Consider the following 26,401-nt stretch of genomic DNA (forward strand, 5'->3'; position numbering starts at 1 on the left):
TAGAAAAGTTCCTTGGGTCTCTGAGCAGCCACTAATTCTTCTATCAGATTTCTTTGTGCTTCAATTCTACTCCTCTGAGACATGGATACCATCAAAATGTCTACTGCCAAAGGGCGACAAGAACTACTAAGATACTGTGTGAAGAGTAGCCTGTCAAGGCCTAAGATAAGATAAACTTCTTGAATATACCAATACATATACTCAGCAGCACCAACACACAGGAGCCTTGCTGTCTGGCACTTAGATTATTCAGGATGTGTCTGGCACATCCTGAATAATCCTTCAAAGTAAGGATTTACAAGCTTTCAGTTATTAATGACTTAGTCATGGACCACTGTTTTTATACTTAGCTTGTCAAGAATACAATAAACCCTTTCCTATATATGCCAGTTTCTATACTTGGAATTCCTTCCTTTGCTTTTAGGTCACAGTGAAGAACCTAAGAAAAGAAAGATTCCTAATACTAGCCTTAGCTTTTTATTACAACCCCCAAACTTTTGGTGATACATCTAAGGTCCTGCACAGGAATGATCCTTGTTTTTTTAAGCAAAAGCTTAAGAGGATGTGCTCATCATGGAATGATGAACCCTTGAAAGATCACAGAGGTCGGCTTGCTGGCTTTTCACTTTTAACAAGTTCAAAGTGGGCTGGGATAGTATTTAAAAAAAATAAATTGCATTAAATTTGCAGAAAGAGCAGTTACTTAACCAACAGTAACTGTAGGTCTTCAAGATTCTGTAATGATTGTAGATGCCACAGTGTAGGACAGCAGATGTTTTGGATACTGCTCCATGTTCTCCTGTTTCAGGATATAGATGCCCGAATGGTAACCACCATCTCTTAAATTTCCTCCCAGCTAGAAGCCATCATCCATGCAGGTTGTGGTAGCCCTACCAAGTACTGCTGTCTCAAAGAATTAATGTTACTTAATTGTTCTTTCTTCTTATAACCCATACTAGTGTCACTGCAAGGTAAACAGCAGCCACTTCAGGATAGGGGGAAAAGAGGATTTTCAACTTCTTCAAAAACTAACTGGAGCACTGCTATCCCTAAAATTGGCATCTAACCAAACAGCAAAGTGTGGGGTACAATAATTGACAAGGATCTGCAGATTACTGCCTTGAAGGTCTTCCATTAGCACATTCCTAAGTAGAAGGGGGATACTGCTTGTGTCCTAGCAGGAGGAACCTGCAGGTTCAGCAGGAGAGGTACTAGACAGCTGGTAACACAGCAAGATAAAATGTGCTATCCAATGCAGTATTTGTTATAAAGAGAAGGCTTGACCTTTGCAGTGCCTGACTGTGGCTAGAAATAGATAGGAAGACAACTTGAATCATTTGGTCCTGTCAGTATAATGAAGCAAAGTCCGAGATACATCTGTTACGTGCAATTTTTCTTCTGTGGATATTAATCATAACTTAGGAGGGAAAAACACACCCAAGAAGGATAATTAGGCTGTTAAGGGAAAAGGGATCTGAGACCACTTTAGCAAAGAACTGTGGTCCAACCACAAGTCTGGCAAGGTTCAAAATTTTAGATTTTCAGAGTTCTTTACTGTGGTTAGTTCACATTGCTTGCCCTCTAAAATTTATTTGTTTGTTTTGTTGAAGGAGTGAAGGAAGCTTAGGGGGGAAAAAAGTATTTGGAGATCTGTTTGCAAAATGGTTGCAGCTATAGGCCATATGTAAGACAGTAACTTACTCTGTTCAAAAGGCCCTGTAAAAAGGACTACATAGATGGGTATTCAGAGGAGTGGGAAGGACCTGAAGACAGTGACTTCTTGATTTCCGTGCTGGTAACAAAAGCACCTGTAAAGGATGATCCCCAATCCTGGGCTCCTTAGTCAAGTGAGAAGGGGGCTGTGGGAAGCAAATAACAGTGCCACCAGGTGTTGTGAAGGGGAGAAGGTCCACACTGCAGGCAGAGCTGCCCTCTTCTGAGTGTATTCCCTGGAGGCCTTCTGCCAGGACACCTCCTCCACAGTCAGATTGCTCTGGAGAACCACACCACGCAGTGTCCTGTGGTCCTGTACGTCTTCCTCTGCATTGACTCAAAGTTTTGTTATAGTCTTCTTTCACTGCTAAACAGAACTAATGGAGAAAGTGATAAAAAGCTGGAGCTATTTCCTTCTGATTAAGAAATATTCTACCTATTACTATCAAGTATAGAGCATCTACAGACAGTAGGTTCTCTTTGACTCTGCCTATTAAGTGTGAGCTTAGACTACCCACCACTGGAACGTTAAAGGTACACAGGCCATAAATAGGGGAAGGAAACTGATATGACTATGCCCAACATAGTCTCTCACAGCTTTTATAATGCAGTTTGGACAAGATAATGTGACTAACATACCTACCCCATCAATCTCCTGTTTTTACTCCCTTTCCTCCTTTTTGTTCCTCCCTTTTATTCCCTTTAGAAAGGAGAGTTTTGAAAAACCTCTCACCGCCCATCACCTTTGCATCTCTGGATAAGACACCATTCAGAAAGCTGTAGCGGCAGTTTTTCTTCCTGGCTTGAGACTGACCATAGTTATTAATTCAGGAAACAGTCTCACAGAAAGTTTCTAGGGAGATTTCTAGGTAATGCAAAGCTAGCTAGAAGCTAGGAACCAATTAGAAGAAAATTTCCTGTGCATATTGGGAAGCCATTGCAGAAGTTGGACATAGCTAAAAAAAATGTAGCGTATTGCTAGTTAATGCAGCCATCCTTGTTGGCACCTTTCTAAGGGCTAGTCACTGGCAACAGAAATGGCCCAACTGAAATTGCACCAAACAGGGCTGTCCTATCAGCCGAAGTGGTTTATTCCTTTGAAGTTCATTTTGGACTTCTTACAGGGTAGATGAGAATTCAGGATTCAGCTTGGTTGGCAACCCCAGAGAAGGATCACTAACAAAGTGTTTAAGACAAAGCCCTTAATCTTGCTTAATTACTAAGAGTTGCTGGACAGACAAAAGACTGCTGGACCACAGCCAGATGAATGGACACCTTGTGTATTCTCACCTGAACTTACTAAGAATGTGCCCATGACACAAGCAAGGTGTGCCTAGTGCACATCCTGGAACATCATTAAATTGACACTTTTGTTCAGCAGCCACTTGTAGCATTTTCTTAAATGAATAAACAAATCTCACACATATATCTTCACAATCAATGTCAACTTTGAGTTTTCTACCACTGCTATGATTGCTATTGAAGGAGAACATTACAGATCACCACTCACAGTATCTTGCATTATTTCTCCATCTATTCATGAAAGCAAGCAGATTCACATTTGTATTAAAATCAGGTAAATTCATAAAACAACTCACAGTATTTATATTTGCTTAAAGCTTTGCATGATCAGACGTTCAGAGATACAGATTGAGATTGTTAAATACACTTCTTGCTATAAAGAAGTATGGCATGGTTCTCTCAGTTATATCACTGACTTGCCAAGGGACATTTCATCTCCCAGTAAAATGTGAGTATCCACATAACAGGAGCATTGGAGGCTTTGTCAGGAAAATCCAACTCATTAAATCATTAATCTGGAAAACTCGGCTTTAATTCAGACATAGTACACATAAAACTCCTTTAATAAGACTAAATGTTGACTAAACCTGGAGACCAAGTTGTATCACCTGGAATTGTACTTCCTTGTGAAGGTACAGTATTATGTAGAACCATAACCAGATCTTAATATGCTAAATTCCACTTTTTTCAGATTTAAGTTCAGGGATAAATCAAACCTTTGAGGTATGAGTCACTCTTTAACCAGCCTCTTTACATTTTTAAGGAAGACTCAGAATTACAGACTCATTCTGATAGTCTCATTAAGTACAGCACTACTACTAATATGAGAGTGTCTCAAACTCAATGCTATAATTTGGTTACAGTTCATATGAAGATGAGCAAATGTTGCCGTATTTGTATTAGAACTGAGGCCATCAAATGTCTCCCCTCAACAGTGTTCCCCTCTTCTTCCAACTTAAAGCAGTCAATTCATCTGTTCCTTCCTATTTTAAAATAATAAATTGTATCAGCAATTCATTGAAAAGTGAGACAATAGTTTTACATTTTAATTATATTTAACTACCACGCAAAAATACAAAAAAATCTAGTTTCCTTTCTAGTTACATGATTTGTAAACAGTCAGTTTTTGCAGAATAACCAAAGGAAGTAAGAAATCAAGAAAATATTTAGTACAAAGTATATTTCCTTCAAGCTATCTTTAACTGACAACCAAAGCTGAAATATTATACATACTAACCTAAGTTCCAAGCAATAAGTGAATGATTACCAGAATCTATGCTCTATCACCCTGAAGAAATGAAGTGTTCCACTCTATTGCTTTCTAAAAGAAAAACTGCTTATTGTTCCAATAAATAATTATATATGGCTGGTTAATTTTTCAGAGTCGGCACCAGACTGAATGATTTTGAAGAGTGTGTGCAGACTGTTTAAAACACTACTGTAGCTCAGACAGCACCACTGTTTTCACTGACAAGCAAAACGCACCAGACAGTGAGTGATGCTGCAGCCTCCTGAAGTCCCAAAATAAGACTAGAAGAAATTTTGTAGTTAGTACAAAAGGGAGCAATGCAGGAGTAGCAATCAGCAGGTTTATGTTTTGTGTTAGTTAGGCAACCAAACTAGGTGATCACCAGTCTCAGTGTATGAAATAGACCCCTATGTGATTGGAGGATGGCATAATACATGAGCTTTTCAGAAAGTTTAAGATGTGTTTGGGTTTGAAGTTTCATCTCTCTCAGTTTCAGGCCATGGACAAACAGTTCATGGTTCTTACAGTGACCTGCCCGTCAAAGGTTATTTTTGGACACGTACATAAAGAAATTTGTAGTTTAAAAGAAATCTTAAAGCTGTAATAAAAAGAAATCTTAAGGCCCACACAGGAGAAACTAGGGACACTTGAACTGCCTCTGTGGACCATAATAAAAGCACATGGTGATAGCAGGAAGTTTAAAATCACATTTTGGCACTCATGACCAAGATTGTCAATTGTTTTAGGCTTGTTTTTCCTTGTAAATCATCACCAAATTCATGCATTTCCTCCTTGGAGGGAGCTTCTCAGTGCTTCACAAACACTGCCCCTGTGTTCCTTTTGAGTCAGTGTAGCTTTGCCAGCTGGTCTATGTTAGTGCATAATCCTATCGACATGATCCTTGCAAAAGGCAGGAGCAGTATGATGAATCTCTAGCAGTCTCTCCCCTGTTATAGTAAAATGAGTTGTGAAAGGAACTGTGAACAGGGGATTTCTCATCTCAGAATCTCAGGGAAACATGTAGCCTTTGATTTGGTGGTTTGTAGTCAATAATGAATCATAGTGGATATAGATCTTTATCTGGAATTAAAGTTGTTTTACAACCTTTATTATAAGGAAGGAGAAGAACATTATCTGCTCCTTCAGCAAAGTTCACTCATTATTTGGTAGAGATGGACTTCCTCCTCTTAGCTAAGAGTAGCACTATCACCTTGTAAAGTAACTTTAGACACGGTACAGTTCAGTAAGGGTAATGAAGACAGTGTCTTCCCAGGGCAAGAAACACTTATGCCCTCGTATTGACATGTAGTCCAAAGTTTCAGTAACAGGATGGAGTTTTGGCAAGTGAATTCAGTGATCATAAATTAGATTTAACCACCTTTATATTTTATGCTTACCAAAGCCCACTTTTATGATGCTATGAAAAAAACAGGAGCATTAGGAAGAGAATCAATACTATCAGACACACAAGAGTATCAAAGGTTATGTGCATCTATTTGAAGTAAAAGAAATGGTACAGAATAGTTTGAAATATTATTGCCTTTGCCACCCTGAAAATGCCTGCACTACTCCAGTGACACAACATATTCATAGTCACAGCAAAACTCAGCGAAATAAAAGACATAAAAAAAGATTATTTATATGTATTTTAACCTATCATGAACTACTTTGATATTCCATACCAGAAAAAGTCTATGTAGTGAAAGTATGTAATAATATAGATTATTTGATTATTATGCAAACCACCATGCATAAAGAAAAGTATTCATTCTTCATCCTTAAACATTCCCTGAAGTTTAATTTGGAACCTAGTTTGCATTCAATTAACATTTTAAAGCACTACTTACTTTCTGTTTTGTTTGCCTACATGATTTAAATCATAAGAGCAATTCTTTGCTTTTAGAAAAGGTGGGAGATGGGAGAGTGTTTTATGCACCACTAGTATATACACAGATCCAGCCACTGATGCACCTTTCTTCCTGCACTTGACAACTCCACACCTTCACTTGCAAGGCTTGGCACTAAGAAAGACCTGAGCCACAGTTACTGTAGTGAGACAACCTGTGAGTCGCCATTGCTCTCTTCTCTGTTGAGCAGTGCAAGAAGGGAAGTTGGGAAAGACAGTGTGATGGGTCTTGCACTTCATCTCTGCCTATATCCTCTCCTACCTGTGAGATACACGAGTGATTGTAAGCCACTGGTTCACAACATGAAAGTTGTGAATCCCAGAATCTGGGAAAAATACCTGTGTCTAGATGAACATACTACATTAGAAAGAGATTTAAAATAGTTTTGCTAAAATCTATCCCAGAGTATAGGGAGTCTGGGATTTGGGGAATGTAGTGAAGTATGGTTTGATTTTATGAACTGCTCAAAGTCAAATTTGCGCAGGATCCAGAGCATTTGTTAGGTCTTGACTTAAATGCGTCCAAACCAGGGTATTAAGCGCAAAAACTTACGAATGGCATAGTCTAACCTAGGGATATTGTGATACACTCCTAAATACATTCTTACACAACTATACATGAAAGAAGAAGCGATAGTTCAAAGAAAGACAGTGACTTTGCTTTGAAGTAGGCAAAAAGTATTCACACAGCCAAAGCTGTGACAAAAACTCTAGCAACTCATCCTGGAGTGTTTTACAATGCTATTACCCCCAATTAGTCATCTGTATGCCTGTGGTTGCTCCCCCAAGCAGCTAAAGAGCTGTATTCATGTCAATCATATTAGCCGAGATGCCAGTTTTGAGCTGCAGTGACAGAGTCTTGCGCAAATATTCCTTTCTAATACCTTTGGGGGTGGTAACTTCCAGCCCTGGGATAGGACAAACAGCTGTGGAAAGGAAACATCTTAGCAGATGGCTATAGCTGTTTGCTTTGGTGCACATCAGTCAGCAACTTCAGGTATAGCTCCTCAGACTGCCTCGCAGCTATCACCTCTCAGGTGCTAATTAGCATCTCATGCATGATCTGATATGTGACTGCTATCGTTATGGATAAACTTAATATGCACTAACATATCCTTTGTGATGTGTTAGTCCGAGATCATAACCATTAAATGCATCCTTGAAATGCTTTAAATATGGTTTTCAAAGACTTCAAAATCTAGGTGCTGCTGAAAAAAATTAGTTGTTTGTTCTGTAAAAATTCATGGGATTTCTCTTTTCTGCTGAGGCTTACAGGTTGCAGAGTTGAATCTGAAAGAAACACGACAGTCTGCAAGAAAGGTGCCCCCAAATTACTCTTGCTTTCTGCATGGCCGCTTCAGTGAGATGTTCATAATTGTCCTTCTGCACCAATTCTTGAGGATGTGTGCTAGGTTAGTCCAATATTCCACATGTATGGGTAATTCAGGGTTCTCTCAGAAAGGAGGCGTCTCTCCACTCTCATCTAAAAGGTCTTCCTTCTTGAAAGTTTGAGTCATGACTGTTTCCTCATTAATCTTCTAAGGATGTTCCCAAGCCCAAATTTCTCACAAATACCACAAGCATTACCTGATCACATACGTTTCTTTACATGCTGACAATTAAATTATTTTTCCCAATAACTTTAAGCTGAAATAATTAGAAGGTATGTTAAGCAAATATTTTTTTCATTCACCTTCTCCTGGGCATCTACCTGGGTCGTGCAAATCAGGAAGGCTGAAATTTCTTGAAAGCAAGTGATTATGTTCTCCAGGTTTCTTCCCCTGCTATCAACATTAGGAAGTAAACATGCATAACAATACACTACAGTGTCTTTGACAGCCCAAACCAATCTCAAGTAAATCTGAAAAGCTACTTTATGCTGCATCAATATGTAATTAAGCTCCAGGTTTGTAGATGTTGGTCTTCATATGTGCTTTTCACAAGAATTTCAGTGCCAGAAACTTGTGGGTTGAAATATTTCTTCTTGTTTGCACTAGTATTCCCATCAAGATAATCAGCATTTTTGATATTTCAAATGACTGTCAGATTGTAACTGTTGTCACAACAGTGAACATATCTGATGATACATCAAATCTACAGATTCTTAGGAATAGATCACACAATGGCCAAGTAATATTTTCTAGTACTTTGAAGAAATAAAGATCATGTAGCAATTTTCATGGTGCATTCATGATAGAACTTGAAGCACTATTTTAGCTTGTAATATATAGCTAATATACATAAATTAATGCATCTTCATCTCAATTGCACTGAAAACATACTCAACAAAATAATCCTGGAAAGTTTCTGTGTATACTGAATGAGGAATGGAGCTGTCAAATCAGCTCCATAACTGAACAGAAAATGGAGGTTGCTAAAGTTTCTTAACTTCTCTTCTAAGTGGAAACATCTAGTGAAATGGAACAGTGAAGACCCAACAAAGCAATTCTGTTTGAAAGAAAGAATAAAATAATTTACAGAAAGGGAGCACAAAAAGATCAGGTGTCAAATATAGGTAAAAAACAAAATAAAAAGTTATCAGTCTAAGGCAATGTCTCAGGCAGCTTGAATCCTACAATGTGTTAGAGAGATCCAGAGCTAAAAAGAACAAGCTAAGGCCTACTCAGACCACATGATACTTAAGGAGCATGTAGCATTAGGACAACCAATACACATTTGGAGGAGTTCTACTAATACTGACCAATGCCAGGTTACTGCTAGCCTGAATTTCACTTTTGCCTATCAAATTCAGCTGGTGTATTTAGATCCTTTTAGCTGCCTACTGATTATTTACCATTTACTAAATCTTACTGAGGCCAAGTTAGGATTTCATCTTTTTGCACTCATTGTTTCTTGTTTTGAAGACAAAAATCAATGAAACTTGCATGTTAGGTTCATGTTTTAGTTAGGTTCCTTTCCTAATATACTCTTAAATTTGTAGAAATGGGATTATCTAGAAGTGCTGCATCAGATAAGTAAATTCATCCAGGTAGCAATACTGCTTTTCAGTCCTCCCTTTCTCTTTTCTATACACAGAACACACGCATTCACAAAGTAGCATCATGTTAGTTTTACTGAGAGAAACCAGGAATGTCATCAAAGCGATTTCTTTCCCGGAAAACAGCCATGGTCTTTGGACAATGTATTGACAAAAACCTTTCTAACGCTTCACTATAATGTGATGTTGAGTACTTGAGTACTTCAAATCTTTGTAACGGAAAAACAAACAAACAAACAAACAAAACAAAACAAAAAAATCTCCCCAAACCCAACTATATTAATTCCAGTGAAAAAATATTTAATCAAAACTAAGATTTTAAAGTTACACTTACCTGGAACAAAGCTTCCCTGGACCACCTCCTTATAAGCCCACCAGCCTTCATGGATTTTTGGTGAATTTTGTTGAGCTAGAAAGAAATAATCAAAGAAACCATAAAATTAAGGCAAGACATAGGAAATACTTACTTACATAAACTTTGGAAACTCTAGACAGGGTATCATCTTCTACAGAAGAGCCATTCCTCAAGTTCCCAAAGTGATGTTTATTCAATTTATTAAATTATGCTAAGCATCTGTATTTTAGAGGACCTTGTTCCTGTTTCTCATACAGTAAAACATACTCAGCTTCTGAAGAACTGATCACTAAACTTAAAAATTCAGGTAGAAAATGAGGATCAATAGCACTATTGATGGTTTCTGTGTCACCCATAAATTCAGCATGGGATAAAAATGCAGAGAAAAAGAGTGCACTCATATACAGTACTCAATATCTGAGTCCAAGTTGGTGGACTGAAAAGCAGTTTCCCCCTTTCTTTCCCAAGTTCTCCAATAATCTCTCACTTCGAATGGGAAGAAGTGACAGAGTGAACCACAGGTAATAGGTGTGTCTATAACTGCTTCTCCTCTCATCCCATGTGCTCTGAGTTCCAAAACTGGAACAGAAATGCATAGCCCATAGCTTCACAAATATTGGCTTATGCTATAATGCTGAGGCAGGAATAAAAGTTTTTTCAGCTATCTTCTCTGTCTGCAATGTAGCACCCACTACTTATCTCCCACCACAGTCATCCTAGTAGCTAGGCAAAATACTTGCTTCTGTTACACGTATGTGACATGCAACTCTATTACAGTTGCATTTGATAACACAGTGCCGTTACGCAATGAAAGGTTTCTTTGACCAATATTCTGAAGGCTGTAACAATAAAAGTCTAAGCTTTGGATAAGCTTTGCGCCTGATGAGACTGTTGCTTCAATGACTTCTCTAAATTCCTGAAAAGCCAAGAGCAGAAAGGTCTTGATCAGTCAGTTTGCTACTCATAAGGTCATTACTTCTCTTTGTCTTGAAGGAAATCAGAACTGAGCAAGTTTTGTGGTCAAAATGTAAAATCTCTGTTAATTGGAAATACTTTCAAAGGGCATACAGACACACAGCAAGACAAACATGCAGTTGATTTCCATAAGATAGCACATCAGAGCTGATATGCAAATATGTTCTGCCTTCACTTGTATTTTGCTCGATATTTGCATATTTAGAGCAACTGTCTTTCACTGAGCTACAGAAAGTTCAGCTACCTTGTATATCATTAACTTAAATTTTGGGTTGGTTTTGTTTTATAAGATACTTTCAATCTCTTGCACTAGGTCCAAGGATTTTTTAACATAAATACACAGCTACAGAAGATGCTGGATTTAGCAGCTTTCTGCTGCAGTTTCATTTCTAGATCACATATTATATACAAAAGACACAATTATCCCGGGAAAAGTTCCAGCAATATAATAAAAATTGTTGTTGTCATTAAAAATTACAAAGAGGATGTGGCATTCAGTCTAAAAAGGATACAAGATGAGGACCATTACATACTGTTCTATCAGTTACAAAACAATATTTATGATTTAAGTGACTGTAAATTGCAGAAACAAAAGTAAATCTGAAGTTAATTAAACATACTGACAGAAGGACCAACACTCTGCTTTACCAGAAATCCAGACACACTAGTGGAATGGGGTATGTGTGGATGCAGATTTCTCCTTGCAGTACTGATGCTCATTCCATTAATTGAATGGTGACATGTTAAACTGAAAGGACTATTCCACTTTGCAACCTTTTCAGTTTGCACATGACATTATCTTCATTATTTTAGCTTTTATATCATTGCCTAGAGAACTCAAACCGTGTATGGCTTTGTTGTGCTGGACCGCAATATACAAACATTTGGAAAATGGCAAATCCCAACCTAAAATCAAAATATCTAAGCAGCAAAATATTCATATCCAGTCTTGAACTGCAGTTTTTTGGATCTCAACACTGGTTGATGCAAGTTACTTTTATGCCTCTATGCTCTGCAACTGAAGTCCTTAAAGATTTCAGGATGCTTCAGCAATAGTAGAGGATACTAATAAGTGAGTCCTGACAAAGCACAGTAATCATTCTTCTACTTAAAATTTCCCAGAAAATTACATTGCATTAAAGTGCATCTTGTAGTAATAGACACAGCTAAAGCTGGTTCAGCCAACCAGAGGCAGCTGCATTTTAAAAGTGGGTGAAAAAAGTCCGTATGTAGACAGTGGCAAGTTAAGAAGACTTCAGGGAGGATAGGTACTTTCAAACGCAACTGCTTACTCTCAGCATTCATAGAAACATACACAGTCCAAAAATGTATTGCTTTTGCCCACTCTGTGGCCAATCTAAATGATACATGCCAGGTCCAGAAGAAAAATATAATCAGTTTTTCAGAGTTTAAATTAAACTAAAATGAAAAGAGGCCGGCTCTGCAGCTCTGCTTCAGTGTGTTGCCCCAACACTTAGTAAAGCTAATTCCAAAAGGAATATCAGGAAAACTAAGATTTTTGTCATATTTTTTCAAATCTCCTGCATTAGTATGAAACAGACTGCATAAGATGAGCAAGAAAATTAGATTATCAAAGCTGTGTACTAAATAATTGGATGCCTGTGCAATTGCTTCAGCTATCGGAGACCAACATGACCTGGCATCACTCTGCACATTCCAGAGATATCAGATCCTTATCTCTCCAATACACATGGAAATGAAACACATAAAAAGGAGTACAATAAGCAAAATAAGATGTTGTACCATAGCCATGTAAAATATCTAAGATAGGGCAAGGGCAATGCTGGGAGTCCTGCTGATTTACAGAAAACTGAGGCCACTGAGGAAATCAAGAGGAAAGGCAGGTAGTTGTTGTGAGAGAGCAGCTAGGGAGACAATCCCCAGTGCCATGCTCTTTCTTGAACCCTGAAACCTCAATGTTTTATACCAGTTCAGGCAAAACATCCTGCAAAATAGTTCAGAGAGTGACTGAACACAGATTTCCACTCTGCTATATGAAATCTAGCTTGGTGCCAAAGATTTGCTTTGATGGATCCTACAGGGACTTTGCTTAGAAAAGAAAAAGATTTATAAAACTCTCATTTCTCTGAATACAGAAGGAGGGGGTCTGGTAAGGCCAGGGAGGAAAGTTTGTCTTCCAAAAACTTATCCTAAACCATTACTCCAATCTATGTTACGCAGGTGGACAAGAGGTCTTACTAAAGGAGAGAAAAAAGCTATTCTCTATTTTTGAAACATCATCAGGCCCATACCTGGGTTAGTAATGGAACAAGGGAATATAAAATTAGAATGAACAGACATATGGACAGTCCTTGCTGGGAATCCTATCTGGGACACTTACACCTGATGCACGTACAACACAGGGTCTCTACAATTGGTGTATCAGTGCCCATCTGACAGAATGGCACTATGCCTGGGTAAACAGGTTCAACCTTATGGCTCAGGAATTGTTGCCAAGGAAAAGGATTCTTCATATGTGCCACCTCATGACACTGAAAATAGCAAAATTCTCTCAGCATCCTTCTTATTTTAGTTAAAGTAGAACTATTGTACCTCTCAATGCAATTCTCCCACTTGAGGACCATAAAGAGAGACATGCGTACTTGCTTTGTGGATTCTGATACTCCTGTATTCCTACCAGAACACTGCAGCTCTGCCATGGCAGCTCCTTTTTTTGGCATGACCTGTCACATAAGATACTGAGGAGGCAAGAGGTCTAGAAAGCAATTCTGTATTCCTAAAAAGGGTTAAATACCAAAAAAAAAAAATTCATTTCTGATACATCAGAGACTTCTGCTTTTACCGCTAAAACCTGGAGTATGCCTTTTGCTTCCAAGAAATACTGTTGCTTCTGCAAGGCACCAAAATAAACAGGTCCATCTGAACAGACACTTTGCTGTTAGGAGCAGATTACCTGCACAAGTAGCTCTGCAACAGCAATGTTAGCATCAGCACTGTATTCTGCCATTAGTAGGGACAGTCCAAAATGCCACGTTTGTCCAAAGTGCTAGAGGATATTGAATGACCTCCATTTGCTACAGCGTTCTCTCCCTTGGTACTGAAATCACTAGTATGTGAGATTAGTAGCTCTGCTGATATAACACCATTATGTCAGATCTCTTTCAATGCAGCTGCTGCAGAGGAGACAGGATATTTATTTGAAGCTGATATGACATGTGTTACTTTCATTTTGTCAGATTATTGTAGGTATGTCTCATTGTGGAGCATAAAATTACAGCCTAAATTCTGCAAGATGTCATGCATTTTTGTTTCCTAGTGACTTCCATGTATAGGGAAACAGCACTGTACAGGATCATAAAAATGTACAGTGAATGCAAACAGCAAAAGATGCCAATGCCCCATAAAGTCATCAGTGAACTATATCTAGCTTAGAGGTTAAAATGAGTAGGCCTATGTTTCAAAGAGAAGCTGTTGCTGTCAGTAAAACTGTTTTAAAATCATCAGATAACATTGTATCAGATACCAGGTACCATGATGCAGATACTCAAATATCTGCATATAATTTGCAGCGCAAAGAGGTCTTCATCTTGTTTGAATGCTAATGCTGATGTAATATAAAATGCTGTAATTAATACAAAATTAATACCCCTCAGTAAATATGCTTATTTGCAAGATATAAACAAGTCATTCTACAATTACTTATTTACTTTCTATACTTAAATAAAAGATACAAAGGCTCGTATCTGATGCCATCATTTAAGTCATTCACATCTGAGCATAAGCCAAGAGTAGAATCCTGCCAGATCAGAATTCTCCATTCACTTTACTGCCATTTCACACAGATGAAAAATGCTAGACTGTGGAGAATCAGGCTGACAGCAGTTAGGAAAAAAAAATCTTTTTTCATCTGAATTTTATTGATCTGAGCTCTTCTGATTGCTATATTAATCACTCTGCATGCTTATCCCTACTCAACTTATATCCTAAGAGTCTTGCTTGTGATAACCTGGCTAGTACTGCCCTGGCATTAAATACATGATAACGTTTTTATCACTGTTACCTCTTCTGCATAGTTATGAGATTAAAAAGAAAACCAGCTGCAACTATGAGCCATATAGTTTCATAATAAACTTAGTGCAAAGCATTAATTCATTGCTAATACTTTGATATGAAACTCATAGAAAAATGGCATAGTGCTTACTACAAGAAAAATAAATCCTCAAATCTGCTATTACAATAGCGAACACTGAAAATGAAAGATACATTTATAAGGTATTGGATGCTGGTGTGATCTTCACGTATATCCACCCTTTGTGTCCCACAGACTATTGGCTTTATAGGCCTTATCCTGTTTCTTTCCCAGCTAGCAGAAGCTATTGCTTAGCTATGTAATACTATTTGACTTTCCATTCAGAGTTCCATAGTTCACTCTGGGTAGCTTCATCACTCTCAAGGTATCTTCTTCAGTCATTGACAAGTAATCCAAGATGGCTGTGCCTTATGGCAGAAAGTAAAATTAGAGGAATTTTCCTGTAGTGTTTCAGAAGATCATGTGTTCTAACAGAAAATTAGCCCTACAGAGAACAGTGCAGGATGATTTAAAAAAAAAAAAAAGCTATAAGAAAAAGTTTAATCTTTTTTGCTAAACTCCCTTTCCAGAACCTTAGGTAATGTACATAGTTTGTAATTAATTTAAATAGTTTTAATTACTACATTTTATATGGATATGTTGCACACTGTTAAACCCAAGGATGGCTTGCCTAAACTTTGGAGGGAACACAGACTTACTCAATCTAAAAAATCAGTTTCAACGTCTTCAGTCATACAAGTACCAGTCTTTGGCTCACACCAACAAATGCCTCTTAAAGCAAATGGAATAGACATGTATAAAGTGGACCTGACAGCAGGGGAACTAAGCAGATGCAATTAGCTGAAGATTCAGCCCTCTATAATTAATGTTCAGTTTGTTTAAAACAAGTCTGTACATAATTGCAGCTATTATTTAAGATGTTTTTATGCAGCCTTTTTATATTAAAAGAGCCTGACAACACACACTTCAGGCACTATATAAAGCATCATTTATAAGTGAATAGTTAAAGGACAAGAAAGGTTAGCCTGCTTATGAATATTACAGCCTACATTGTATGCATCACCATATGATGAGGGAGGAAAAAGAAAACAAAGGATTATAAAGGGATCAATAAATAAAATGCTTTCATCAGCTATGCCAGATTTCTTTTTCTTTTTTTTTTTTTTTTTTTTTGGATAACATTTTGCTTAGAAAACATGCAAATGCTGTTTCATTAAGTTAATACTTTCCAATTCCATAAATCCTTCTTCTACCATCCCCACGTGTAAAAGCTCTCACTGCTGCTGTGAATTCCAAACAGTATTCAACACAAGCAAAATGGACGTGACCTGTTTTTATCACGTCAGAGGGCAAAAGTAAGGCACTATCATGGGAACTCTGCTATGGCACAGAGACTTCACTATTCTGTGTATTTTCTATTTATTGTAATTTTGTTTCCTGATAAGATTCCAATAAAAACCTGGGCCAAAGGGTGAGATTTCATACAAGCAGGCTCATATGTATGCTGGTAGTAGTGACAAACAATGTGGCATAACATTACAACATAGCTAACAGCTGCATCTACTGTCCCTATGTAGTTGGCTTTTGATGAGAGCCACCACGTGTCCAGAGTCACTAAATGAAGATCCATAAACTAAGATGTTTACAAGTACTTAAACCCATATTAGGATGTACATTCTGATTACAGCATTCTCTCACCAGAACGCTGCAAGACTTTGGTAGTATCTAGCAATAACTCAGTTTGCACGAAGAAGTGTGTATAAGGCTCAGCTCGGTTCAGCAGAAAGGAGGATCTTGTGCAGATATTATTCTCATCCCCTCCAGTCAAATGTATTTGTGAATGTTTTCACTAAAGAATTTCAAATCTTAAAAGGCGAGGAAAGGGGCAAAGGCAAGGGATAGCCAATCTCAAGGCCACTGCACAGAACTGGCACGCAGGACTCCAGAACATCCTGGACGTCCTCTGCTATTAATCTTGCAAGTGACTGTGCACTTTCATTTATCTACCTGTAACTGGACTGTAATTCCAGTTATCATCCCATTGTTCAAGAAAGCAAATAGCAAGATTTAATAGAAGGGATCCCATGAAACTGTGCTCATTAGACGCTTATAAGTTGTGCTTCACTCAGCTGTAGAAATACAATTAGTTAACAACTTCCTTGCTTTCTGACCTCTGAATACTATCAAAACAGTTTAAGTGAGCTTATGTGTAAGCAGGAATCATTCCTAATAATGTTTATGAAGAACATGAGATGAACATGCTAGGTAACTGCATGCTGTATCATGCTGTTAAAGGAAGCTGTATAAACAGATGTTTGTGGGTGGTGGGTCCTAACTTGTAGTAACTACTTTTCCATAAAGCATATATGCCCAATCATGCAACTGCTATTTAAGTTCTAATATAAATGAACAAAAGTACAGGCTGTACCTAAAGCTTTTAGTCAGAGAAAGTTAAAACCGTTTTGACTCACTCTTCCCTGAGCACCTAAGTACACCAAGGTAAATGATGGATTGCATTGCAGGGTGAATTACTTTATGTCACTGCACCCAATTTAACACGAAACTCTGCATACTGCTCCTAACTCAATTTGTAGAACATCAAATGTCCCTATAAAGCTGCTGTCCTTTTAATGTGACTAACGCACATGTACAAGAGTTAGATCATATAATGTAAAAGGTAGTATGGTCGCCCTCTCCAAGTATTTTTTGGCTAACATGGCTGGAATACTAAGGCGGTATAACACTTCATGTTATTTGCTTCAGTTTTTAAAATAATACTTTTTTCATAATTTCTTGTTCAGCAAAATTTCATTTCCAAAGCGACTGAGAGACAGAGGACTTCTATATAGCTCTCTATGCTGTCTGGGAAAGCTGAGCAGCTCTGTTTGATATGAAAGAATGCTGAAGGTTCTATCTACAAATTACTACCAACTAGAGATGCGAGCCTCTGCTTCCTCAGACCCCATACATATCTATGGGATTCACATTACTTTTGAATGAGGTACAGTTCTTTTTCTTCTCTGGCACAAGAGTCAAAATTGCATGAAAGCTGAACTACTACAAGAAATCAAAGCAATTAAATTAATGCAAGAGAAAAACACATAGCTGTATTGCAGCAATTAGAACATAATACTGATTGCAAGCAGTGTGGGAAATTCAAAGGGTAACACCAGAGACTTGGCACCTTTCATCTCAGTTACTGATGGCATGCTTAGGGTTTCATGAGTCCTAAACCACATTAATACAATTGGGCTGTCTCAATGTTTTCCAGAGTCTCTGATAGGAGTGTCAGCATACACAGTACCCTACTCTGTTTTGTGTTAGATGGGGTAGTTCCTCTCCAATGAGTTGTTTAATCATGTATAGATATAAAGTCTGAAGAGCTCTGTAAAATAATGCAGTAAGAAGCAGCAAGGTATCTCGTGATACTAACTTAAGAATAGCTCTTTACATCGCACTGCATGCCCTCCACTCCCATTAATTTCAGTGCGGTTTGGGGACACTCAGCAACTTCAAAGAAATGGCCTCAATATCCTTGAGCCTTTAAAGTTCAATACATTATTAATGCTAAATTAATAGGGCTTCCTTTAAAAGGAAACCACTAAGTTCCTTCCTCAGAAGCACATATGATACTGACATCTCATCGGGTTTCTGACCCTAGTTGCTCTCTGTATTCTCTAAACAGAAAGTTACTGATCAGTAATAATACAAACACCCAGGAACTGTCCTGTTAGCTGCCACAGGCAGCTCTTTTTTTTTTTTTTCTTTTCCCAAATCTTTGGCACCAGGAAAAAGAAATTATTTCTTCAGCAGTCTTCCATGAGGGAGCTGTGCCTAGAATTTAAGTATTCATCACTGCTTAGGCAAACTCAAGGGGAAAAAATAAAGGTCTTGCAATTAACCTCAAGACTAATGGCACGGCATCAATATTAGGTGCTTGATCCTACAAAATACACAGCAGCCTCAAATCCCACTGAATTCTACAGCACACAAAAACTTGCGGTACAGATCGTGATATGGAAACATTCTCAAGAGCTACATTGTATGCAGAGAATTCATAATGCTTAAGCAATACTATTATGAGCATTTTCCACAGTCTTAACAAAGGGACATACCTGAAAAAGAGGGAAGAAGGCTGCCTTCAATCTCCCTTGAAAACTTAGCAGAACTATGAATGGCAATCTGTAGGTCTTGTACATACATTACTCTAACTTCAGTCAACACAAAATGATGCACTTTCCTGAGACAGGATGAGTCATTTTCTCCTGGCTAACACAGCTACCTATAAACAATTGCAACAAACAACACAAAGTCATTCAAAAGCTAATGGCAAAGGGGAGGCAAAATTATTTTGATTATACTGAATTGGATTCAGAGACCTAAATTTCTAGTCATCCTGGGGTTGACAGTCAGGCACTAATCCAGATCATCTCACAGCTCACTGGACTACCTAAATCCTCAGCTCTTAAACCTTATATCCTGGTGCTTTCTGAGATCACAAAGTCAAAAAATGTTTTTCTGGCCATATAATAACAGCTTTGCTAGCATCAAGAAGAAATCTAATGTCAGAGGATAAGCCAAGATATGGATCCATTTCAGGCAGTGGCATCATGAGAGAAAATTGAACCCATCATAATGTGGCTTTATTGCAATTGCTCTTCACCATCACCACTGCAGTTTATCAGTTTCTTAGCAATAGTTGGTTCTTGGTTACTAGACATTTCTTAGACATTACTAGACAGAATGGGAAAAAAACCCCAACTTTCTAGCTAATTTTTCTGAATTGATAAGGCACAGCCTTTCTTCCAGTAAGCAGCAGTACTTTCAGTAATGTTAAGAAGATTGTGATGTATTTTTCAACATATTGTTTCAGACTAAAGCAAGTCTTGACTTTCTCAAAATAATGTTTCTACATCATGCAGATTTTCAAAAGAGCCCAGTTTATGCATATTCCCATTACTATACACAGCAAGTATAGAAGAATCTTAAATAGCAATGAACTCATTAAATTCCCTTTAAACTGCCAAAAAGGGTTAGGGTCATCGGGTTTATTTCTGTGTGCTACCAAACAATGAGATGCCATGGGCTATCAAAAATTCCAAGGTCCATGTTAACAATACAGGGTTTTTATATATGTTTCCTTCACTCACATTCTTGAAAAAACTGTGGAAAATAAGTGTATATTACTGGAGGCAAGAAAAAGGACTAAAGAAGGATATTTGCTTCTGAGATAGCTGGGGCAAGTTAGAGCAACTCCCAACAAGAAATTATTCTTAGAGTCCCCAAAAAGCAAGCAGAGACTCTGGCCCTGCACCATAAAAAGCTATCCAAGCTTGCAAGGTGCCATTATACTTACCCACTATGTCATTAATGAACCCCAAATCATTTAATAAAACAAAGTGCACAGCTCAGAATCCTATTAGTATTAAACTGGCTGCAAGACAAATATTAACATTGTGTATCACCAGCATTAACTTATTTTGCATAAATTTAATTTACAAAAGAGGCAGCTTAGAAAGTCGAAAAGAAAATAAAGTAGTCTTATCGACACCTCAATCCACTTAAGTCCCTGTAACCCAAATGATGAAGAGTCAACCCCTATGAATAAAATGGAGTACATATATTTCACTACTACCTGTTTACCCTAAGTAAGCATCAGTGTTAAGGTGAAAGGTTATCCAAACCTGGAAAAAGTGAAGAAAAGCAGCTTTTTTTTCAGACTTCTAAAATCAGAGATGGGAAATAATTGTGGAAAAGTTGCACTGCAGTGGAGGAACTGAGGAGCAGCAAGAGGGAAAAATCATTCTAGTCAGATCAGCTGCCAGGATAAGACAAGGCAGATAAGAAAAGAACATGTCTTATTCATCTCAGTTGTTAGCCATGTTGTATTATATCGACATTCCAATTCATTAATTACTGCTTAGATATTACAGTGATCACAGCCATATAAATACCTGAACATAGAGTTTTACTGGTTTATTTTGGACTATTTTCAAAAGACATCCCTAAAAATTTTACTAGTTTGGAAGCATTGTTTGTTTATCCCACTTGTCAGGTGAAGATGGGGAAGACCTTTTGCCTCCCCCCCCCCCCCCTTTTTTTTTTTTGACACTTTGTCATGCTCCCAATCTTGACAAGAGGCAAATCACTCCATACCTCCCCTCACCATTTTTGCTTCCCTACAGTTCTGTGGAATATCCCTCAGAGATTACTCCTATCATCCATCTGTCCATAGTTGTGTTTATCCACTGATCCTGGAAGAAGTCATACCCTTCCCCCTCTCTGGACTGATTCCTGAGACAGCAGTGTTATTCTGGCACTCTGCTGCTATTCGGTTATTCCTATCCCAACTAACAATATTCTTGGCTAGAAATGATGCAGCTCTGTCTACCTTGGGTGACTGTAGAGATCAGCTTATCCTTCTGAACCCTACTAAATTTCTTGGCTTTTTGGTCCTTGCAAAGGTGTCCCCTATTCATCCCTCTCAGCCACTTCTTTAGCTATTAGTCAAAAGCAGGGATATGCTTCTTTCCTCTCTCTTGTTTAATTTTGAAGTTAAGATGGAAGATATTTCACACTGGCTGTGATGCCTGTACCTGCTTCATTTTGCTGATCTAGAATTTTAATCACATTCTAAATTATTGATGCAGAAATCCCAGGTTAAAAAAAAAAAAAAAACACCTTAATTTTGGTATCTGTTGTTCATAGCTTGCTCTGCCTGTCTTCGAGAGATGAGACTTTGGACACAGATAAAAGAAAAATAAAAAAACCACCAAAGGTAAGAATTTAAAAAATGTATTTAGTTCAAGGCAACTATATGGAGAAATATGCCACTGCAAAGATTTCATCAGAGATTTTCTAGCTTTCCTTCTTGTCATCTCTGTGGTCCTGTTTCTTCCAAGTCAAAATCCACAGAAGTTTCAGACAGTCTTATTCTTGCCTGTAGCAAGAGGAAAGAATCTTGTTTTTTGTGAGGGCAAAACCAACTCAGGACTGGAAATGGAAGTTGTGGATTTTAAATGTATCTGTTTCCCTCGTTATCAGCCTGGCATATCTAAAGCAGAGATGCCTGGTAGCTTCCAGTGTCCTTTGAAAACCAGATAGCATTGCACCTGCTACCCAGGTTTCTTCCGTATTTTATTTATATTTAGCTCTATTATAAAGACTTCTAAAGGTCTGCTTCTCTTCTAACCCTTTTTATTGTTCAATGTTCCACCTTTGGCCAAGACATTGACTGAGAAAAATAAAAGAAATCCTAGGAACTGTGACAGCCCTGCCTCCTGCACACTCCAAGGGGCAGAACTTCTGGAGACAAGCTGCGGATAGGCTCATTCCAGTAGCTTAGCCATAAAGACTAGCTGCCTACCAACTATTGTGTGAACTACTGAATATGACAGCAGTACAGAAAAACCTGTCCATCAATAATACTCATTCCTTACCTAATTTAATTTATAAAAATGCTAAACAGTTGTCCATCTATTGATATGTATAGATATTAAACTTTAAAAACACAACCACAATGCAACAGTACAAAGTAATATACTCCAATAGCAGTAAGTCCAAGAGCCCCAGTACACCAGGTTTCAAAATATCGGAAATAGGGGGAAACGTCCTTGAAATCAGGTCAATTCCAAGAATTTGGAATTGTTTCTTTCAGTTAAGATTCTTATTGTATTCAATTTTGATCAGTGAATGCTTCAAAGAACGATTCAGGATAACTCTGGCAAATTCATTGCTGTGCAGCTGCCTGAAGAACACACTACATAGCCTGGGGACACAGACATCCCATACTTGATTATCCACAAATAAATGCCTGCTGAATCTTCCACATATGCTGAGCACTATAGATGGGAACAGAGAACAGTGGGCTATGCAGACCTACAGATCTATTCCATAAACACAGCATCTAACAAAAATCATGTCCTCGTGTCCTGTATCTGCCTCCTTCCCTGTATTTCAGCCTTTGTCACTTAAGCCTTTGATTTATGTATGCAGAAAGGGTTGCAGGTACAGAGGAAAAAGGCATGGCCAACCAGACTGCCCACTTCAAAGCATCCGCAGTCCTGAAAGGAAAGTATCAACCACATTCTGCCGACAACTGACTTGTCATTTCCTTTACTATGATTTGCCTGAAGTCACACATAGCATATATATCCAAGCAGATATAGACTGCTCCGTCTCTCAGCAGGTCATACTAGCTACAGTACGCAGTACCAGGCTAACTCTATGGCTGCAGGTTCAGATCTGGTTTGTGTCTGGATGGTGAGGAGCACAAGTAGATAAGGAATGGGTGGAAAGGTATGCAGAAGTCAGTGACGACGCTGATGGGAGAAGTCAGAATCTGTAGGAAGTAAATTACTTCCAGTCCTTTGATCTTCCCACTGGAACACAGTGAATTTTATGCATAGCATCTCAGCTATTCTATAAACTCTAAGTCTACTTGAAATAACCTCCCAAATGCTAGGCAAACTAGTCAGGAGATTAGCAGTTTTTTAAAAAATATTTGGAATAGTGAAACTAATCTAAAGCAAACAAACTTTTGTTAGTGTCCAAAAAAAATTAAGAAAGTTTGACATTAGTCTCATAGACATTAAAATTGTCACAGTAGTAGCCAGGAGAAACTAACTGAATTCTGCACATTTTAGTTCTCCCCTTCACATAAATGCCTGCCTAGCTGTTCATGAAACTCTACGCTAACCACCAGGGAAACCCAGTGAGGGCTGATGAGTAATGCACGCAAATCAAAGTCCACTATATCTGGCTGGGTGACCATACAATTATGCAATGAACAATATTACTGACTGTAAACTTGATTTTGAGCCCTGTTAGACAGATGCTTAGGGTCAAAATTGGATGATGAAACTGGATGCATGGAAAGGATCTTACACCAAGGTCCTTTATCCAGCTTTCAACTTCATATCAGGCCAGGTTCACTGCAACTGGCATGCTACAATGCCAGGTTTTCATTCAGCTACAGAGGAAACTGAGCTCAGTACCAGAAGATGTCAACTTATATTACGTTAGTCAGACTGATCCCCACCCTTCCACACATGCTTGGAGTTGATCCAGCCATATACCTAAAAGGAATCATGTGTTTTCTTAAATCCTTATGGTACTGTGTATGTGGCATCTGTTTGTTTTTTCCCCAACACAACTTTGTGCAGCAATATGTTGATAAGACTGCTCTTATTTATTTTTTTTTGTACTTTTTGCAGCACCAAAAAGTTGTAGAGGTCATAGGCTAGAAACAGGACAAAATACAGATCATCCCTATTCAAGAACTTGAGAGACCCCATTATTTAGCTGGAGAACAAACAGTTTAGCCATGGCTGCACCTGCTTCAAACTATTCTACTGACCTTCAGCCTTTAGGCCAAATCCTTTCTGTATGGGTCTCCATTTTGCAATGTTTGACCATGTCCTGCCTTCACCTCCTGGTTCCCAAATTCATGCATGTTTATGATCTTCATATTGGTACATCATCATACATAAGGAGCTTGAGTCTGTAACTCTTAGTAATGCAAGCAGTCCACGTAGCTCAAAGAGTTTTCTTGTACGAGTGAAGATTAGTAAGATTTAACAAGACTGTTGCAGCACTCTGCAGAACACAACATTTTTCTAAAAGGTGCTCTCATAGCAGGTTATGCTAGGCACATTCTAAAACATTTAAACTGATAGGAATTATTCCGATTACTTCAAATACACACTGAATATGGTTCCAGAACAAACACAAGTTTTTTGTGACCCATCTGTATCACAGTCTTTCTTTTTGAGAAAGGATTTCTTTAACTGTGATTTCCCCAGCTGCAACCGAAGGTAGATATGAAGAACGTGGCACTGGACTTTTACTATTGCTACACAGCTCAGCTGGTTACATATGGGGCTATGCCATCAGCAGGTTCACCAAATGGTGTAGTACTTACTTTACAAACACTCGCCATTTCTTCTCATTATTTTCTGCTATTAGAAAGCGGCCTGAGTATGTGGGAGATGTCAGGACAGTAAACAAAACAACAACCTCTGATATTAAGGAAGTAAGTAAGGTCTGTTTACTTCCAAAAAACAGAAGACTACTCAAACAAAAATAATCAATTTTGGGTTCATGCTTTCTTAAAATATGCTTTTCTTCAAAGACAATCCAATAATTCTCAATATTTATCCTGGCAGTCATAGGACAATATTTATTCTAACAATCTTTGTAGGGATAACAGTGGATTGGATTTGAGTTGAAAGGAGATCTACACCCCTACCCCAAAAACAGCTCATAGTAAAAGAACAAATTTTCTCCTTTGAGTGGTATTTTAATTAATTCACTTGCAAAACTTTGGTGAAATTAGCATGAGTAAAATGACACTTTGGCACGACTGGCATTTAGCAAACTATATCTTTACCACGTAAGGACATCAACATTTTATTTCCTTTAATTCTTTTGGTAGCTATTCTACATCAAAGAGTAAAAAAAAACATGTAAGGTTTTGTGGACCATCACGCTACATTACTGAGTATTAAAACAAACAAAACCCCAAAAGACTAGGCATTCCATTTTGGAAATTAAGTCAATAATCTAAAAGTGATCACTAATCACTTTTCATCATACATCTTTAAAGAATTTTCAATACACAATTATAGACTTGTCACAGATCAGAGGCTAAGTATACATTAAAATGTTAGGCATTAATTATTCTCTTGCTATTAAACACAGTGGTAATCCACAGATAACACTGCTGTAATTTGAGTAAGTGTCAAGGTGATCCAGAAGCTTAGCAAATTTTAACTGTCTCAGAAAGCACAACAATTCTGAAATCATGTCACCTCCAATCTCAAGTGCCAATCTTTCTCTTCTTCTCTGAACAACTTTGCATTCATCCCAGGTTTAAAAAAAAATGACAAAGAAATGCTAAAGACAGACTAACTAAGGAAAATATTGAACCCTAAACTCCAAATGCCTGCTTAAACAATAGCACCACTTTCCTTCCATCTGCATTCACCCATGTTCTTGAATTTACTGTGGCATCATGTGCACAAGTGCTGTGGTGGAATGGGGCTGACAGTACTAAGTGACATGAGGGACATACACTGGCCTATTTCCTTAGGACGATTATCACCCTGAACAGGCATTTTGTATTAAAGCTGCTGCTTCATCATCTAACACCCCCTACCCTTCTCCCTGGCACTGTTTCCCAAAGAAGTCAAAGTCTTGTCTGCAAACCCAGAGGCTCCACCAGTTCATGTGAAGTCAGTCAACAGAAACTAGTACAGTACTAGTCAGGTTAGTGTCACAACTGTAAACACAATTGCAACCATAAATCAACATAAATGAGGTCAGAATCCATTTAAAATGCTAACATAGACATTTGCACTGGGTTTAACTAAAGCAATAAAAAACTGGCATCATTTACACTATTTCAATTTGGAGTATCAACTAGCTGTAAGCCGCCCTGCCTCACATAAATCTGCATTAAGAACGATACAAGATTTGGACCTGGAAGCCTCAATACCCTCAAGGCAACTTTTTCATTGCTTTATAGTTTGTCTGGACAATTATCTCTGTGAAATGCAGTGCAAAGCCCTACTATTCTGATTTGGCAGTGAGCTACGAGTCAACCATCTTTGACCTATCCAAAGACGGTTGTACACACTGAGCAGCAGAATCTCTTTATTTCTGTATAACAATTAGTGGAAAACATTTTGAGCTATTTGAGTAAAAGGTACTATAGAAATAGAAAGTACTGTTTAAATAAATTACATTTCTCTAGGCTTTGAATTAAGAACCACAGTCACTCCTAATGGATTAAAACATGACATGTTTTACTTAACTCCTACACATGCTTA

At 38.0% G+C, this 26,401-nt stretch overlaps 1 protein-coding gene across 1 annotated transcript in view; it reads right to left on the reverse strand.

Moving 5' to 3' along the window:
• The window catches only part of CA10 (carbonic anhydrase 10), a 209,991-nt gene that overhangs the window by 160,911 nt on the left and 22,679 nt on the right, over positions 1–26,401 (reverse strand). Inside the window, exon 2 of the mRNA XM_075518919.1 lies at positions 9,503–9,577. Within this exon, the coding sequence (XP_075375034.1) occupies positions 9,503–9,577 (75 nt within the window). The remainder of the gene's footprint in view (positions 1–9,502; positions 9,578–26,401) is intronic.

Source organism: Mycteria americana, chromosome 16 (assembly GCF_035582795.1).
Source record: "Mycteria americana isolate JAX WOST 10 ecotype Jacksonville Zoo and Gardens chromosome 16, USCA_MyAme_1.0, whole genome shotgun sequence".
Classification (NCBI taxonomy): Eukaryota; Metazoa; Chordata; class Aves; order Ciconiiformes; family Ciconiidae; genus Mycteria; species Mycteria americana.